Here is a 16245-nt window from a genome sequence, read left to right on the forward strand (position 1 = left end):
TGCACTCGTGACCCAGAGCTGTGTCCTGAGGGCTCCTGGCTCTGCTCCTCTGCAGCAGCAGCCGCGTGTCCCCTTGGATGGCTCTGTAGCTGCTTGTCATGATCCTTAATGCCGCAGCTGCTCGCTCACACCAGGTCATCTGCTTTTATTAGTCCTGCCCCACCACCCACTGAAACCCACACCAGCCAGGAGATCATTACCCACACCCAAAAATAGCATTTCCCTGGCCCCGCTCTCCCAGATCCCTGGGAAACTCGGGGCTTTTCCTCCTTTCCTGACTTCCCCCTGGGCTGGTTTCCCCCCTGCTGCCCCATGAAGGCCGGAGCAGCTGCCCTGGCAGCCGGGATCCTCGGGGGCACCGGGGTGCTGCTCTTCCTCATCGCCTTTGGCACGGATTATTGGCTCCTGGCCACCGACACCTGCGGGGTCCTCGAGCATGGGAACAGCACTCTGAGCACCGCCGGGGTGAGCTCTGAAATCTTGTGCTTTGAAAGAACTTGCCTAAATGATTGCAGATCTTAAAATTTTGAACTCTCTGGTAATGTTTATGCTCGATGAAAGTGACCTGTTAATGTAAAACGTCAGCCTGAGGTAAAACTTTAAATTCTTTAATATCCAACATGGCTTTTCCATAATACTGAAGGTTTTGACTGGAGTGAATTGTGTCTAGGAAGCATTAAGAGATCTCTGTAATCTGGCAGATATGAACATTAGAGAATGAAAGGCAAAAATGTAAGAGCTTTAGCTGTTGACAGCATTTCCCTCTAAAGACAAAAGATATCTCCTGATATTTGCCATTAGAAGATTTCTCCCTCTGTAGTTTTTTCATTTAAAACTAGTTCACGTTTAAAAGTGTGGGCCTTGGCAGTCACTTCCATCTGAAGTGGCACAGCTGCAGCACAGACACCAAACTAAAGAGAACATCAGACACAGAGCAGAGCAGACGGGTTCCTGCCCATCCGACCAGTGGCCTGGATATCCTCAAAGTAAGGTTTAGATAGGATTTTAGTTAGCAGGAAATGTAATTTTCAAGGGACAGCTTGATATTTCAAGGGACAGCTAAGGGCTGGTGTCACTCGTTTATAGATCCCTCAAGTTGGATTCTTGCTGCACTTGCTGTTGTCTAACTCTTCAATGAAATAACAACCAGATCAGTTCCTCAAACCACCCACTCCCCCGAAATGTTGTTGTGCCAATCAATGTGTGGTTTCCATTACAGAATGACAGGAAGATCCTCGTTGTGTGCAGACTTTTTGTTACTTCAAAGTTCAATCCAATTAGGTTTGATTTTTTTTCCTGGTGCAGTGAGTCACCTTGGGTAGGCATCATGATGCCAGCAAGAAATATTTTTTCTTTCATTTCAGAATCCCATAATCAAACGTAGGGCACTGTTTGCTTGAGTCATGGTTCCAAATGACTTTCCTAACTAAAAAAAAAAAAAATTATTATGGAAAAATGCCTGGAGAAGTGAAACAGAAAACAAGGTCTTTAGTTTCAAGCAGCTCAGTAAAGCCTGGGGATAGCAGAGACAGAGAAGTGCTGCTTGTTTTTTGTGTACTTGGGAAGTGACAGTGTTAATTATTTCACATTTTAGTTGTTTTTAAAAGTGGAGAGAGCAGAGGTGATGCACTGCACGACACAAATAAGCATCTCAAACATTTCAGAGATGCTCTTAGCCAAGTGCTGGGGAGCCTGACGCTGAGGCAGTGACTTCAAAAGCACCAGGCACAAATAGGAACTGCTCTTACTCTTCCCCCTGAGCTATTTTATTTCTATTTCAGACACTGTTTCTATTATTTCTGTTGCTGGTTGTGGATAACAGGCTCTGTTTTTACCTTCTCTGCCCTTTCTTAAACTGTCAAATCCTGTCCCTTACAGATAAGGATGGGCTGAGTATCTGGCAAGCTCAGTGAAATGTGGATGCACCAAGTCAGAGCCACCAGCTGAGGAGGTTTCAGGGCTGAATGTTCCCCTTGTCATAGTCAGGGTTTCATCCTGAAAGTAAAAGGAGAATCAGGTCAGAGCTCTGGAAGCTGCTATAATGTGGTACATAAAACATCGAGGAGAGGGAAGTAAAGATCTCTAGGGAGAATTCAGAGCCCCTTCCAGGGCCTAAAGGGGCTCCAGGAGAGCTGGAGAGGGTCTGGGGACAAGGGATGGAGGGACAGGACACAGGGAATGGCTTCCACTGCCAGAGGGATACTGGGGAGGAATTCTTCCCTGTGAGGCCCTGGCACAGGTGCCCAGAGCAGCTGTGGCTGCCCCTGGATCCCTGCAAGTGTCCAAGGCCAGGCTGGACAGGGCTTGGAGCAATGTGGGATAGTGAAAGGTGTCCCTGCCATGGCAGGGGTGGCACTGGATGGATGGGCTTTAAGGTCCCTTCCAACCCAAACCTATTAACCTGTGACAGGATAATTGCCTCTAGCACCTCCCTGCTGAGTCCCAGCTCCTTTCTGTTATTCACAGGGGCCATTCCTCTATGGACATTCCCCATCTGTCATAAAACTTAATTTTGTCACAGTCCTGTCTCCTTTACCAAACTGTGTGTGGGGAAGATAAAGCTGGTTTTGAGGATAATTTTAGTAAGTTATTTGGTAAATCTTCCATGACTGGACTTTGCAATATTGTCCCTTCAAGAAAGACCAAAATCTTGTGCTGGCAGGTCTGGTCTGGGGGTTGGAGGAAGGTGTTTGTGGAGTAGAACGCACCCAGGAGGCCCAACTCCCTGAAATTCCCATCCAGCTCTGGCCAGCAGGGGTTTAAGGACAGGAGAAAAGGAGGCAAATGGTTTGTGCAGGGCTGCAGGAGGATTTGTTTTCAGAACATTTTGTAGCTGTGACACAGCAGAAAGTCAAAGACAGCAGCTCCTCTGTGTTCTGCAATCCCTTCAAAACTGATTCAAAAAACAAAAGAAAACCCCATAAAAAATTAAATCAATGTCTGTCTAAGCAAAGTTGATACCCCTTGTACCATGATGTTCCCTGATTCAGCCTGAACTTTCATTCCTCCCCAGGCTGAAACTCCAACAGAGGCTGGGAATGAGATCCTCACTTTCCACCACGAGGGTTTCTTCTGGCGGTGCTGGTTCTTTGGTGAGGGCCACCCCGAGAGCATCTGGACCTTCTGGTACAGTGAGTACAATGCCACACTCCCTATCCACAGCACTCCATCACAGCTTAATGGGAAACAAACACAGGAAGTGCTCCCAGGGATGAGGAGACAGTTTTTATTTCATTTTTGTCATTCTCATCTTCTGTCAAAAGCAAAGCTGGCTCACCCTTTTTGTGCCCTTTCTATGCTCATTTTTTGACTTGGATTTTGATCTCAGAGGGTTGTTCACTGAAATGTTGCAACCTCATGAGGCCATTTAATTGATCACCTACAAGGTTATGTGAAATGGTGGAGATGCTGATCCTTCCTCCCCCTCCCTCCCAATACCTCTTGATGTTTGTGTTCAGCAAAGTTCTGTAAATGTGAGCCCATGCCCTTCCCAGCATTGCTCTTCTGTCCCTGTTTTCTGCCTTCCAGGTGCCCAGCATTCCCAGCTCCCACTGGTTTCAGCACTGGGTAGGCTGGAACTGCATGGTCATGGTGTCCCTGGGTGCCAGGACCAGTGGTGGAAAGCCATTTTATTATAAGTTCTCACCCTTTTTACTTTTTAAGATCATTGAAATTACACTTGAGAATAAACAGAGAGGGATGCAAAATCCTTTATTTTTTTGGAAATACGTTCACTCTTCAAAAACAAATTGAAGGAAGGGATGAAACCGGTTCTGTGACCCTGATTGGTGCCACCCTGGTGTCTCTCGTGCAGTGAAGGGTTGGCCCAGTGAACCAGGTGTTCCCACCAGGAATAGGAAAGGAGTGAGACCACACCAGGACACACCTGACACCAGCCCTGCTGGGGACCACAACTCTACAGTAGGATTTGTGATTAAACCCCCCCCCCCCCAGATTTTAAATAAATTCTGCAAAGGCTTCAAACACCACACAAACCTTGGCCCTGTGCCCACCAAGGCCTCGACGGAAGATGTTCCTGAGCTTGTGGAGCAGCACAATCCCCTCAGAGGGCACTTCCCTGCAAACAGTGCAGGTTCCCACACTAAATTTACTCTGCAGTGATTAAAATTTCAAATGACTTCGCTGTCCCCCAGCCCCTGACCTGTTTCCTGTAAAATCTTGCAGGAATCCTTCCCGCCACCACTCAACAATGGGAGGTTTTTCACACAGGAAATTTGTGATAAAAAAGGACAGGCTTGAGACAGGGAGTTTGCTACTGAATTACATTATATGGAAATACATAATATAATTTTACCTGAAGTAAAATGAGTCACTCTGATAACTGGCAAATTTTTTGCTACTTCTTTAGGTATTTATTATAATAGGATTGATCATGGCAAATTAATTTGCTGGTCTTGTGGATGTAATAATTAATTCAATAGGTATTCCATAGTCAATTTAGCATGAACTAATGTCCACCTATTATAAAGTGCTCCTTTGAGCTGGGGAACATATTTAAATAAGTGGCCAACCATTAATTAATTCATTTAACATTCATTCTATTACTGTTAATCATGATAAGCCTCAGTGGTATTAATATTGATGGGGCACTTCCATTCTAATTGTGCTTTTCCTTCTCACCAGCTGGAGGTCTTGGAAGTGCCTTATTCTGGTACCCAAACATTTTGACCCTTCCAGGTGGTCAGGCACATTCTCTAGAGGAAAACAGCAACAAGAATATTGACACTGACTTCAGTTGTTCCATTTTTCATGATTTTTGTCCACCTCAGAGTCAGTTTATGAAGATGAGAAGATGTCCAAGAAGCAGTCTCAGATTCTCTGATATCTTCCCTCTTTCATAATTATTATTTCTATTTTTATTTTTCTCTCTAACCAAGATTTATTATATTTTTTTTCCTCCCCAGCCTTCTGAGTTCACTGAGGGTTTTGCAGGTTTTGCACGACAGCACATCACCACGTCAGTACTGTAACTGATTCTGCAGGAAATAAAAGCAAACTGGGATTTAATTCTTCTTTTTCTTTATCTTTTCCAGCCAGCCAAGCCCACCCCAAGTTCTGCATGCATGGCTACCTCTTCCCCATGCCCATTGCTGTGGGACCTTTCCCCCATCCCTCCTATGACACAACTGCAGGTGAGTTTCTTTCCTTCTCCCCAGCAGGTCCTTTTCCAAGGGACCAGGCAGACATTTGGGATGTGTGTCAGTGCTGTGGTTCTCCTGTTGTAAATTCACACAGCCCAGACCTCTGGAAAGCTCCTTCACCAGCCAGTCCTGCTGGCTTGGCTGCCCAAGTGCACCTTGAGAGGTTCTCCCATGTTTTCTCCTCCAGCCTGGAGTGCTGGGATGGGCTGAGCTCCCTCCCAAGGGTCTCAGCTCCTCCAGGAGAGCAGGGCAGGAGGGTAAATCCATTCTCTCCCATCTCCTCTCTCATTGGGAAGAGATGGAGCCAAACCACCCAAACCCAGCCTGAGTGCTGACTCCATCCCAGAATTGGTTTTCTGGGGTAGCTCAGGTGTTGATTTTTTTGCAAGACAAAATAAACAAGCACTGGAAAAATGGTTAAAAACCAAATTGTTAGAAAACCCACGTAAGTGACTGGCTTATTTTTAAAGCAATGAACGCTACACAGGTGGAGAGCTTCCTTTCAATCGGGTCCCTTTTTATTTATGTTTCTCTATATTTTCCAAGTTCTTTAATGAATCAGTTGCTGTTAGGAATTTTAATTTGCTAAATTGGTGGCAGCAGTTAGAATTAATTCAATGATCTTTTTTGAAATGAATTGATTTCTTTAAATAGTGTGCATCAGTCTGCCTTGCCTCCGGGGATGCAGGGCAGGCATTCTGCACAAACAAACATCTTGACCTTTTCCTTAGCCTTTAGTAGTACCTTTTTTTAGTTTTATTTTATTTTTTTTTAGTTCTCTATGAGAAATTAATTAAAAAAAAATATTGTCAGTAGGAGCAGGCGAGGAAGGGCAGCTCATTTCTTTGGCTGTGCAGAATTCCTGCCCCGGGGTGTGGAATGGATCCGAGGAGATGTGGAGGGAGGAGGAGGAGGAGGAGCTGGTGCGGGATGAGCAGTGGGATTGTTTCTGCTGGGGAGAGACGGGCACAGTGTCCCAGTTCTGAATGATCCTGCTGATAAACACATACACATACACACACACACTGCTTTTTCCATCCTAATAAAGGGCGCTGGAGGCACCTGTCCCTGCCTGCCAGCCCCGGCTGTGGAACCCTCCCAGATGTGTCCCCTGGGACAGTCCCAGGACCATCTCGGCATTCTCAGGGCTCTTTTCCCACCCCAATGGTTCCGTGGCTGTGCTGGGATGTGGGGGCTGCACCCGGGGCTCTGCCTGTCCCCATCACCTCGGGGGACCAGGGGTGGCTCAGGGGGTTGGAGCACTCTCGGGTTTTGGTTGTTAATTGCTGCCCTGAGATGTGCAGGATGTCCCTGCTTCGGCCTGCGCGGCTGAAGAACGAGTCTGGACTCTTCACTTTTCGGTCTTGAGGTTGTTTATTATTTCTTATCTATAAAATTTTCTTTCTGCCCAATCAAGATCTGCTCAGCAAGGCAGCCACAGGCACTCTGTGTTGTCCTTTTATACTACAAACTACGTATAACATATTTACACTTAATTCCCAATACCTATTGTCGGATTTTGGTGCTGTCTAGATGGTCTGGGAAAAGCCCAAAGATGGCCTTGGGCCCCCGGGGTTCGAAAGGACGAGAGGAAGCTTCAGATTTTTTCTCGGTCTCGGTGTTTATTAATTGCTTATCTAAAAGATTTTCTCTTGGCCTGACAGAGTTTTGCTCAGCAGTCAGCCATGGGCACACACTGAGAGCCCCTGGGGCGGCCACCTATCTTTATACCCGGAGTTACGTATACAATATTTATCATTTTTCTCCAATACCCTCTACCCTTATTAACCAGTGTTCCCCTAGTAAGGTCCAATCCCGGAGTGCCAACATCACCACAGAAGATGGAGGCCTAGAGGAAGAAGAAGAAGGAGAAGGGCACGCCCCAATTCCTCCATCTTACCTCTCTAGACCCCCCTGTACAGGGATCTTAAACCCTGTATCTCACACTCCAATTAACTTGTCCCTTCACCATTCACCCCAGTGAAATCCTCCCGTCCTCATACTGATGTCATCTCCCATGTGGGATCAAAGTCCAGCCACCAGACATTTCTGGCAACATTCCAGGACTCCCGAGCCCCCCAGTTCTGAGAGACTGAGATCCCACACCTATCACCTATGTTAGACAGTGCACCTCTACTGTAAACCAATCCCAAAGTGCCGACATTACTGCAGAAGATGGAGAACAAGAAAAAGAGGGAGAAAGGCTAGACACACCCAAGTTCCTCCATTTTGTCCCCATAACCCCCATACCAAAAATCCTGAAATCTACATTTTCACCCTGTGATAATTTTATTATTACACCATTCAAACCTCTGTGACTTTCAGGTCCTCATACAAAGCTGGCAACTTGCTCCAGGGGTCAAAATCAAATCCCCAGGTGCTCTGGGCTGCGTGCCAGGGTCTCTGAGCCCCCTTGTGCGGTCCTGGCAACTCTGGACACCTGGAGGGATGCGCTGAGTTCTGACAGAGCACCAGGCTCCTCTCCTGCCCCAATCCTCTGCAATTCCCTGGGATAACACCCTGCCGCTGACTCCTTTTCTTTCCAACCAGCCCTTCCTCATTTGCCAGGGCTGACAAAGCAGGAGGCTGCCCAAGGAGAGGGGTCCTGCAGCTATTACCTGCTCCAGAGATAATTCTGCCTTATCTGCATCCTCTTAGGCTCCCTGAGAGAAACGGGTGATGGGAGGTTAAACATGAAAATGAATTCTGTGGTTTTGGAGAGTTCAAGATACTTATCTCTCCCTAAGTGGCTCTCCTGACAAAATGGTTTCAAATGAGGAAAACGCATCTTCTCTGTATCATTTTTCTTTCAAGTGTGAATCGTTTCAGCACTTCCCACTTGCCTGTGCTCGGCTTAAATTGAGCTGGAGCTTCTGGAAAACAACTGGCAGGGTGAGATGGTGTGGTCCAAGGGATCAGGTAGATCAGGGGATGGGGAGCAGGGTATCAGGGGGTCTCTGCTGGAGGACCACTCCCTTTGGATAAGGTTTGTGGCAGGGTCTGCAAGACACTTGGCTACTGGAGACTTGAATGAGTGGGCTGCATCCCATCCTGTTCCAGCTGGTGGGATGTGATGGACCAAGCTTGCTCAGCTCTGCCTGGGGTGTTGTATGAAGTCATAGCCCCAGATTCCTGGGATGGACAGGCAGCTGCTCTCCTGCCCCTTCTCTTTCCCAGAGCCTAACAAGGCCATTAATGGGGGAACTCATGAGCTCCTGTTGTCCCTGCAGTCCTACTAGCAAACACTGCTTTTATTTTAAACCAGGAGGCTGGCACCTTCCCGAAGTGTTAATTAAAAGTGGAACAAAGCTGTGGTCTGAATCCACCTCTTCAAATTTTGCTGTTTTCTTTCCTTTCTTGCCAAGCTTTTCCAACCTTCCCCGGCACAGCTAAGAGCGGTGTCCTTTCCTCCTCCTTTGTGTGCCTCCCTGGCAAACCTTCCCAACCCTTTGGCCTCATTCCAGTCCCATTCTGTGGGGCATGACATTCCCCCTGAACCCGTGGCTGTTCCAGGTGCCCTGGCAAGGCTGCAGCCTCAGCTTTGCCTGACACAGCAACGTTGGTTTTTTTGCTGTTGTTGTTGTTTTACTGTTGCCAAAGCAGGAGTTAAACATGGCATCATTAGGTAAAAAATATTTCTGAGGTTGAAGTTCCCCTCTTTCCCTCTCCTTTCTGACCGGCTTTGCTCCTGTTGCAGTGTACAGAGGATTTTGGACGGCGTTCATCCTGCTGGCTGTGGCTGCCGGGCTCGTGGGGGGACTCCTGCTGGTCTGTGGGGTTCCCTTCTCCAGCCCCCACTCCTACAAAGTTGGGGGAGGATTCCTGCTGCTCTCAGGTGAGGGACAGGGCAGGGGCAGGGTGGCTGTGGAGTGGGGGCAGGCGGGGATGGAGTGCTGCCGTGGGAGATGGGGCTTTGATGGGAGCAGCAAATGATTATTTCCCTCTTCCCCTCTGGATTTAAACCCCTGGGAGCTCTGAGCTATCTGGTCCAGTGGAAGGTGTCCCTTTATGGGCCTTTATGTGTCCCTGTCTGTGGCCTTTATGGTCCTTATGACCTCCTTTATGGTCCCCTTCCAACCCAAACCATTCTGTGATTCCATCATTCTGTGCTCAGCCAGGCTTTAGCAGGATAGTCCTTAGTTCTAGCAGGGCTGAGATTTTAAAAAATCACTTTGTTTTTACTACTCCTGTATGCAACCCTTTCATTTCAGCAAAGCCTGCAGGTGTGTTAAGTCTGGGCAGCATCAGCCCTGCTCAGTTCCCCAAAGTCAGGCTTTGCATTTGGGCTGCTCCTCTGCTGTTAGCTTTGATAGAGCTGGAAACCCACGGAGGGATGAAAGGCAAACCCCATGATCCAAAATGGGAGGGCTGGCTTAAGGAAACCTGAAAAGATGAAACGATGGCACTGCAGGAAAATGAATTAAAAATAGGCATTTATTCATTTTTCCCACTGCTGTTACCAATGATTCCACTGAATTATCACTTGGGCTTTTTCCTTTTCTGTATTTGAGAGTTATAACTGGCTTCAATATTAGAGATACTTGATTTATACCAGTGACTCAAACTCAGAAAAAAGCTCTTTTATGACTCAAGCAGCCACAGGCTGGAGCTCAGTTGAGCTGAGCCAAGTGAAGAACTTTGTAATGGAATCAGATCTTTCTGTGAAAAACCACTGCTTAATTGCAGATCCTTCACCAGCTCCTGCTGCCCCACAATGAACATTAGTGAAAATATTTAAGAAAGGTTCTGACATTTATTCATGTCTCCATCTGCCACATCTACACAACTTTTAAATTCCTCCAAGGATGGTCATTCTATCCCTGCCCTGGGCAACCTGTGAGAGAGGTGGACAATGTTTTCCTTGGAGAAATTCCTGCTGATCTCCAACTTGAGCCTCCCCTGGCCCAGCCTGAGGCCGTTCCCTCTGCTCCTGTGGCTGATCCTGGGAGCAGAGCCCAATCCCTCTGGCTGTCCCCTACTGTCAGGAGCTGTGCAGAGCCACAAGGTCCCCCCTGAGCCTCCTTTGCTCCAGGCTCAGCCCCTTCCCAGCTCCCTCAGCCCCTCCTGGGCTCCATTCCCTCCCCAGCTCCATTCCTTCCCCTGGACTCTCTCCAGCCCCTCAGTGTCCCTCTGCTCATGAGGGTCCCCGAGCTGCCCCAGCACTGGAGGTGCCCCAGCAGTGCCAGCACAGGGGACAGCACTGCCCTGATCCCCTGGACACCATTCCTGACCCAAGCCAGGTGCCACTGGCCTCCTGCCCACCTGGGCACCCTGGGCTCATGTCCAGCTGTTGGCACCCTCTGGGCCTTTTCCACAAACAGATTCCCAAAGCTGTAGTTTTCCATGGGGTTGTTGTGATCCCATAAGGGATAATCCAAGGGCTGTACCAGGGCAGGAAGCTTTCCCTTCCCATCTGCAGTCCAAGCTCCCAGGAGCAGCAGATGTCCCTGAGGAGTGTGTCCAGCCTGCACATTGGGCAGAAATATCACAGAAAAGGATGCCGAGTAATACTCAACTGTCTTCCTTTTTTTTTTTTTCTTTTCCTTTTTCTTCTTTGCTTTTCCACTTTATTTGACTACTCCTTGATTAAAAGGCTGGGGCTTCAAATGTGACACTTTTTGGAAGAGCTGATTATGCATCACATAAACCTCTTGGCATTAGACAAAGATGCTGCTGTTAAAATTGAAGTTTGTATTAATGCAGCTTCAATATGAACAGCAATCATTGTTATTAACAGTCGTTCAGGAGAATGAGTTCAGCTGGAAGACACTTCCTGCTATATTTTCCACTCAAATGATAGCAGAAGGATTCAATGTGTTTTTCAGCAAAGTTTCCTTAGTGTTTCAACTGATCCTTTTATTCGGGGGGCTTACCCTGATCTCAGACCTCTGGATCCTGCTTGGCCCTGGCTTCTGGATGGATTTGTGATTTGTGTTGCATCCCTCCATGGTTATTTTCTCGTTATCCCTTCTAAAAATATTTAGCATAATTGCACTAAGCAGTAGGAACAATGGATCTAACAGAGGCTCGAGTCCCCAGCCCATCCCTTTCCTTTGGGAAGCGGGATGTGCAGGGATGATGCAGGAGAAAGCTCCTCTTGTCTTCTCATCATGGCCTGCAGGTCAGTGTTAATTAACCTCCCCTGCAGAAAGGATCTCTCCTTGAGGAAGTGTGAAAAAGCTGGCAATCTGCAGAGTGGGAATGTGGTCTGGCAGCAGGAATGGGAGATGGAACACCAGGACTGCGGGATGTCCCAGCCTTGCAGGGAACCCTTCACCAGCAGCTTTGTTCTGCCCACCACGTCCCTGCTTTTGGGAGAAGTTGTGGTTATTCGCTGCAAAATGATGTCACTTTTCCCACCAGAAGGTCCTAAAGGCACCACTGGTGCAAATGCATTCCCAGACATTTATGGATGACCAGCCTGAGGAAGGTGGTGTGTCCATCTGTCCCATCCAGTGCCAAAGGGTGAGGATTGTTATGGCTCAACTGGATCCCTTTGGATTTCCCCCTGGGATGCCTTTTATTTACTGTACATTCCAGAGGGCAAACCTGACTGTGCCAGCTCCAATAACCAATGGATTGCTCTGGGAGGTGTTTCTGAGGGCCCTTCCAAAGTGTTGGAGTAATTTCTCTGGAATTCCTCCCCTGGGTGACCCTGGAAAGAGCCAATACCAATCTGACATTTGCTGGTGCTGCCTTTGCAGCTGAGGCCATTTTCTGAGCAGTTTTCCCTGCCAGTCTTCTCCCAAAAGCACCTGGAATACATGAGCCAAAAAACCAGTGTGCTGCTTTCGTCCCAGCTTTTGCCATCTTGGAATGAGCTTCAGTGCTTCCAAGGGGTGCAGATCCTGCCTGGTGCCTGATTGTCCCTTTGTTTCAGTAGTCAGAGGTTGGTTAATTGTCACTACAATGTCACCAAGAGGGCTGGGTGAGCTCTGTGCTGCAGCTTCTGGAAGCTCTTTGAGTTGCTGAGACAGCTTTCCTTCTTTTTGGTCCTTCATTTTTTCCCTACCTTGTGCTCCTCAGTTTTCTTTTCCTTTGAGTATTTTAGAGACCAAACTTAAAAGTGCAGCACTGACACAGGTTTCCCAAAGAGGCTGTGAAGGCCCCATCCCTGGAAGTGTTCCAGGCCAGGTTGGATGGGGCTTGGAGCAACCTGGGATGAGGGGACACATCCCTGCCCACGGTGGGACCAACCTGTTCTTCAGCATGACCCAACAGCACAGGAAAAAAGGCAGATTTCCCACTCCTGTGAGTTAAAGGGCTGGATTTTTTTGCTCAGATTCTGCTTCCCAAATGGAGCAGCTCCACTTTGGCAGTCTCAGGCTCCCCACGTGCAGGGAAGGCTGACAGTTATGGAAGGGCAGCTGAAGGTCACCCCTCCATTTCGCTGTTATTAACATCCCTAAGAGGCAACGAGCGGGAGAGAGAACGAGTCAAAGTTCATTATTCTCCTAATTAGCAGATTACACAAAAATTCAGTAGCTTCCCCAGAATAAGAGTTAAAGATTGAGTTCACTCACCTGTCCCCACAATTAGCAGCTATAAAGGTGTCACAAGGAAATAAAGTGAGAGAAAGGAAAAGCTCCACTTCAATTTGCCCACGCAGAAGACACAGCAGCTCCGTTGGGAGAGGGGGATGGAGCTCCAGGCTCCCAGATCTGCAGTGCACAAAGGAGAGAGATTTAATGCCCCACTGCAATTTTCTGGCAATTAGCCCCTCCCCAGAAGATGCCATTGACCTCATCAGTCTGGAGATGGAGTTTCACAGTTAATTTTTCCCAGTACCACCCTAATGAACAGAGGCAAAGAAGGAGAAGGAGGCAAGGAGAGGAGTCACTCAGGTAATTTTCTGGTGGAGAAAGCACAGGGGTGCTGAGAGGAGCATGGGGATGAGGTTTGATGAGGTCTTCACTTACCCAAACCCAACACACACACCCTGTGTCTCAGGTGTGGGTGCCAATGCCAGTGTCATATTTCAGACAGAAAATTACATTTTTCCAGTTTCTCGTTTTGCTGCCCAAAGCAGGAAGGAATCTGTGTCTCTATATCTAAAGCTGTCAGGAAACAAAGATAATTACTGCTGTGTCCAAAAGCCCCAGAAAGGAGGGAGTAAAGTGAAACTCTTTCAACAGATGAAAAATCCCAAATCCAACAAGATTTTAAAACAAAAATGCCAAACGCTTTGGTAACATAGGAATGAAACATCCTTATTTTCTCATGATGAAGAGGCTGCTGATTGGTGTGTGACAAATTTTAGGCAGATTCAGGTACATTTGTGACTGCTCCAAACAAGCATTTCTGGCTGAGCAGATTTTGGTGAGCTGGCTTTCATGAGCTCCCACTATCATTTGCCTGCACCTGCCCTTCTGATTTTCTCTTCTCACCGAGGACATCGTGTAAATCCCAGGGATTCTTCATCACTCAGCTGTAATTATTCCAGGGAAAAAGGCTGCTTGCTCTACATAATCTTGTCATTTGCCCAGAGTGTGAAAACATTCTTAATTTAGATGCCATGGCCATGCCATCACCTCCAGAACCTGTTTAATAATAAATCCTTCCATGCCAAGACCTGGAGCATCTCCTGAGGCCAGAGGAGGGACCAATTCCCATTCCTTATCTCCCGAAGAGGTTGGGGATGGCGCCACCCACACATGGGACTTCCCACACCCTCCTCAGTGAGAACTGGAAGGTTTTGATCTGATTACTTCAAAAAACAAGACTTAGGCCATATAAATTGTCCTGGGAGAAATCAGCACAGAATTCCTGGTTATTTAAAGCAGAATTCCAAAGTACATTTCCATACCCACGTCCTCCATCCCACCGGGGCTGCGCTTTCATTTGCGTCTCTTACGGTAGGTATTATAAGTTAATGAAATAGAAATTGATCTTTAAAGGAGCACTTTTCAAGGTTCAGTTGCTATCTAATTAATTTAATTTTAAATTACATCAGTAATAAAGACTTAATTGCCTTCTTATCAATACATTGTATTTAGTAAAGGACATGCGACTATTTGAACACACCATCGCTTTCTTATAGTAGAATAATTGGTATTTTAAGCATACAACTATCATGGTAAGTGTAAAATATTTATTTGTGCACTTAATTTCAAGTGGTATCAAAACCTCAATGAACATGCAAATGTTCCAGCAGCTGCTGTTTAACTCCTTGCCTGCCTCTCCAGGAAAAACAAGGACTCCTCCACGTCAGCGAGAATGGCTGGAATTTCAGTGTGGGGTGATGTAAAGAATATTTGTATGGCTGCACCAATTTTTGATTAGTAAGATTGCATCTTTTTAGGGCATGGGAGGCAGTTTAGTAAATGTGACAGCTTAGAGTGAGGAACTGCAACTTCTATCTCCCTCCTAGTGAGGACTTTGAAGCCTCTTACCTTCATGTGAGTCTTATTTTTGTCTCTGAGATGTTTTTATAACCATTATAAACAGAATCACAGTAAAACACAGACGTGTTTTCTCTGGCTGAAGATTCAGTAACCTCCCTAAGCAGATAAATCAACATCAATCTTTACCCCTTTCCTTTCCTTAGCACAAGAGCTGGATTTTGGAGTGCATAAGCTGCCAGAAAGAATAATTAAATACACCACAACTACCTTTGATTTAAAAATGGCAAGGGGAGAAATTAAATCTTGCAGAAGCCACAACACATCCACAGAACTGTGTGGTAACTTGTCAACTAAATTAATTTCGAGCAGTTCACTTCAACCATAAAAATAATATAAGCTGTGATGTATTTCTTTCATATGTGTGTGTGTGTATATCTATATGTTATACAGCACCATTTAAAAATAGCAGCTTCTACCTGTGAAGTAGCAAGATCAGATATTTCTGAACTGCTTTCAGACCTGTCAACACACCATCACTATTTAGCTTTAATAGATGTTGAGTTTAAAATGCACCACAGAAATATATATTTTTTCAAGATACTCAGTAAATGAGATTTGGGCCACTCTAATTTTTGTTACCTGCTTCTAGCTTCGTGGCATAAGCTGCTGTAATAATTCTTGTTATTATTCTGGTATTTAGTAGCCCACCTAAGATTAATATCTCATGGCTGTGTGCCTTTCCCACCCCATAATGTGCTGGCTCTGCTGGCTCTGGGGGTGTCGGTGCCAGAATTTTTCCACCAGCAGGATTTATTGTGGCATCTTTGTGTTCCTGGTGGGGATTGGCTATGACACTGCTTGCAAAGGTAGATACAAAAAAGGAAGAAGTAGGCTTTTGTGTCTCCTCATTAATCTCTGAGAAATTAAAAAGGAAAAAGGTGAAACATCCCACCTTGGAGAGAGGAAGGCAGCTCCCTGCTGGGAACATCAGCCCTGCTTGGGTCATTTCTCCATAGCCTAATCCTGCTAAAGCAGAGCCTTCAGAAGAGCTGGTGGTCAAAGCAGGAGGTGTCAGAGGCAGGAACTGGTCACTCTGGTGTGGGGCTGTCCACGGCCAGTGGCCTCAGCTCCCACAGGAACCTGCAGAGCAACATCAGGAGCAGCAATTCTGCCACCAAAACTTTGATGCCGTGCACGGATGAGAACCTGCAGCCATCTTTACTCCTGTATTCCCTGCACAGACAATAACTCAGTTTTTTCTCTCTCCCCAGGAGGTTTGTTTCTCCTGCTCGTGTTTCTCTTTGTGATGTGGAAGGAGTTTGCAGCTGACTTCCAGAGGTACATCCTCCTGGAGAGGAGCGAGAGGTGCCTGGATGACGTCCCCGTGCACGTCTACTACGGCTGGTCCTTCATGTTCGCCGCCGCCGGGGTGCCCCTGGCGCTCCTCTCTGGACTCCTCTTCTTCCTGGTGGGCAGAGACATTATGGATTCCCTGCAGTAAGACAAGTGTGGAAAAGGCTTTGAGAAAATTTGGTGATGCTCCTGGTAAAGAAACACACCCAAGTTTTGAGGGTTTGATCGTTTTTGTAGCTCTGATTGTGGGGATAGGTTACACTCACTCTCATGGGGAGGCAGGGATGGAGCACTGAGCATCCACAGAATCCCAGGGTGGTTTGGGTTGGAAGGGACCTTAAAACCCATCCTGTTCCACCCCCTGCCATGGACAGGGACACCTTCCT

General features: G+C 46.9%; 1 protein-coding gene across 1 annotated transcript; it reads left to right on the plus strand.

The window, feature by feature from the left end:
* The first annotated feature begins 312 nt into the window (after positions 1–312).
* LOC128945962 (transmembrane protein 182-like) lies at positions 313–16007 on the plus strand. The gene is made up of 5 exons (XM_054289893.1): positions 313–465; positions 3014–3131; positions 5055–5153; positions 8860–8997; positions 15778–16007. Exons 1-5 carry the CDS (start codon positions 313–315, stop codon positions 16005–16007), a joined length of 738 nt encoding a protein of 245 aa, XP_054145868.1.
* The last annotated feature ends 238 nt before the right edge of the window (positions 16008–16245 follow it).

This window comes from Melozone crissalis, unplaced genomic scaffold (assembly GCF_028551555.1).
Source record: "Melozone crissalis strain CALT ecotype California unplaced genomic scaffold, PUWL_Pcris_2 ptg000068l_1, whole genome shotgun sequence".
NCBI classification, from domain to species: Eukaryota; Metazoa; Chordata; class Aves; order Passeriformes; family Passerellidae; genus Melozone; species Melozone crissalis.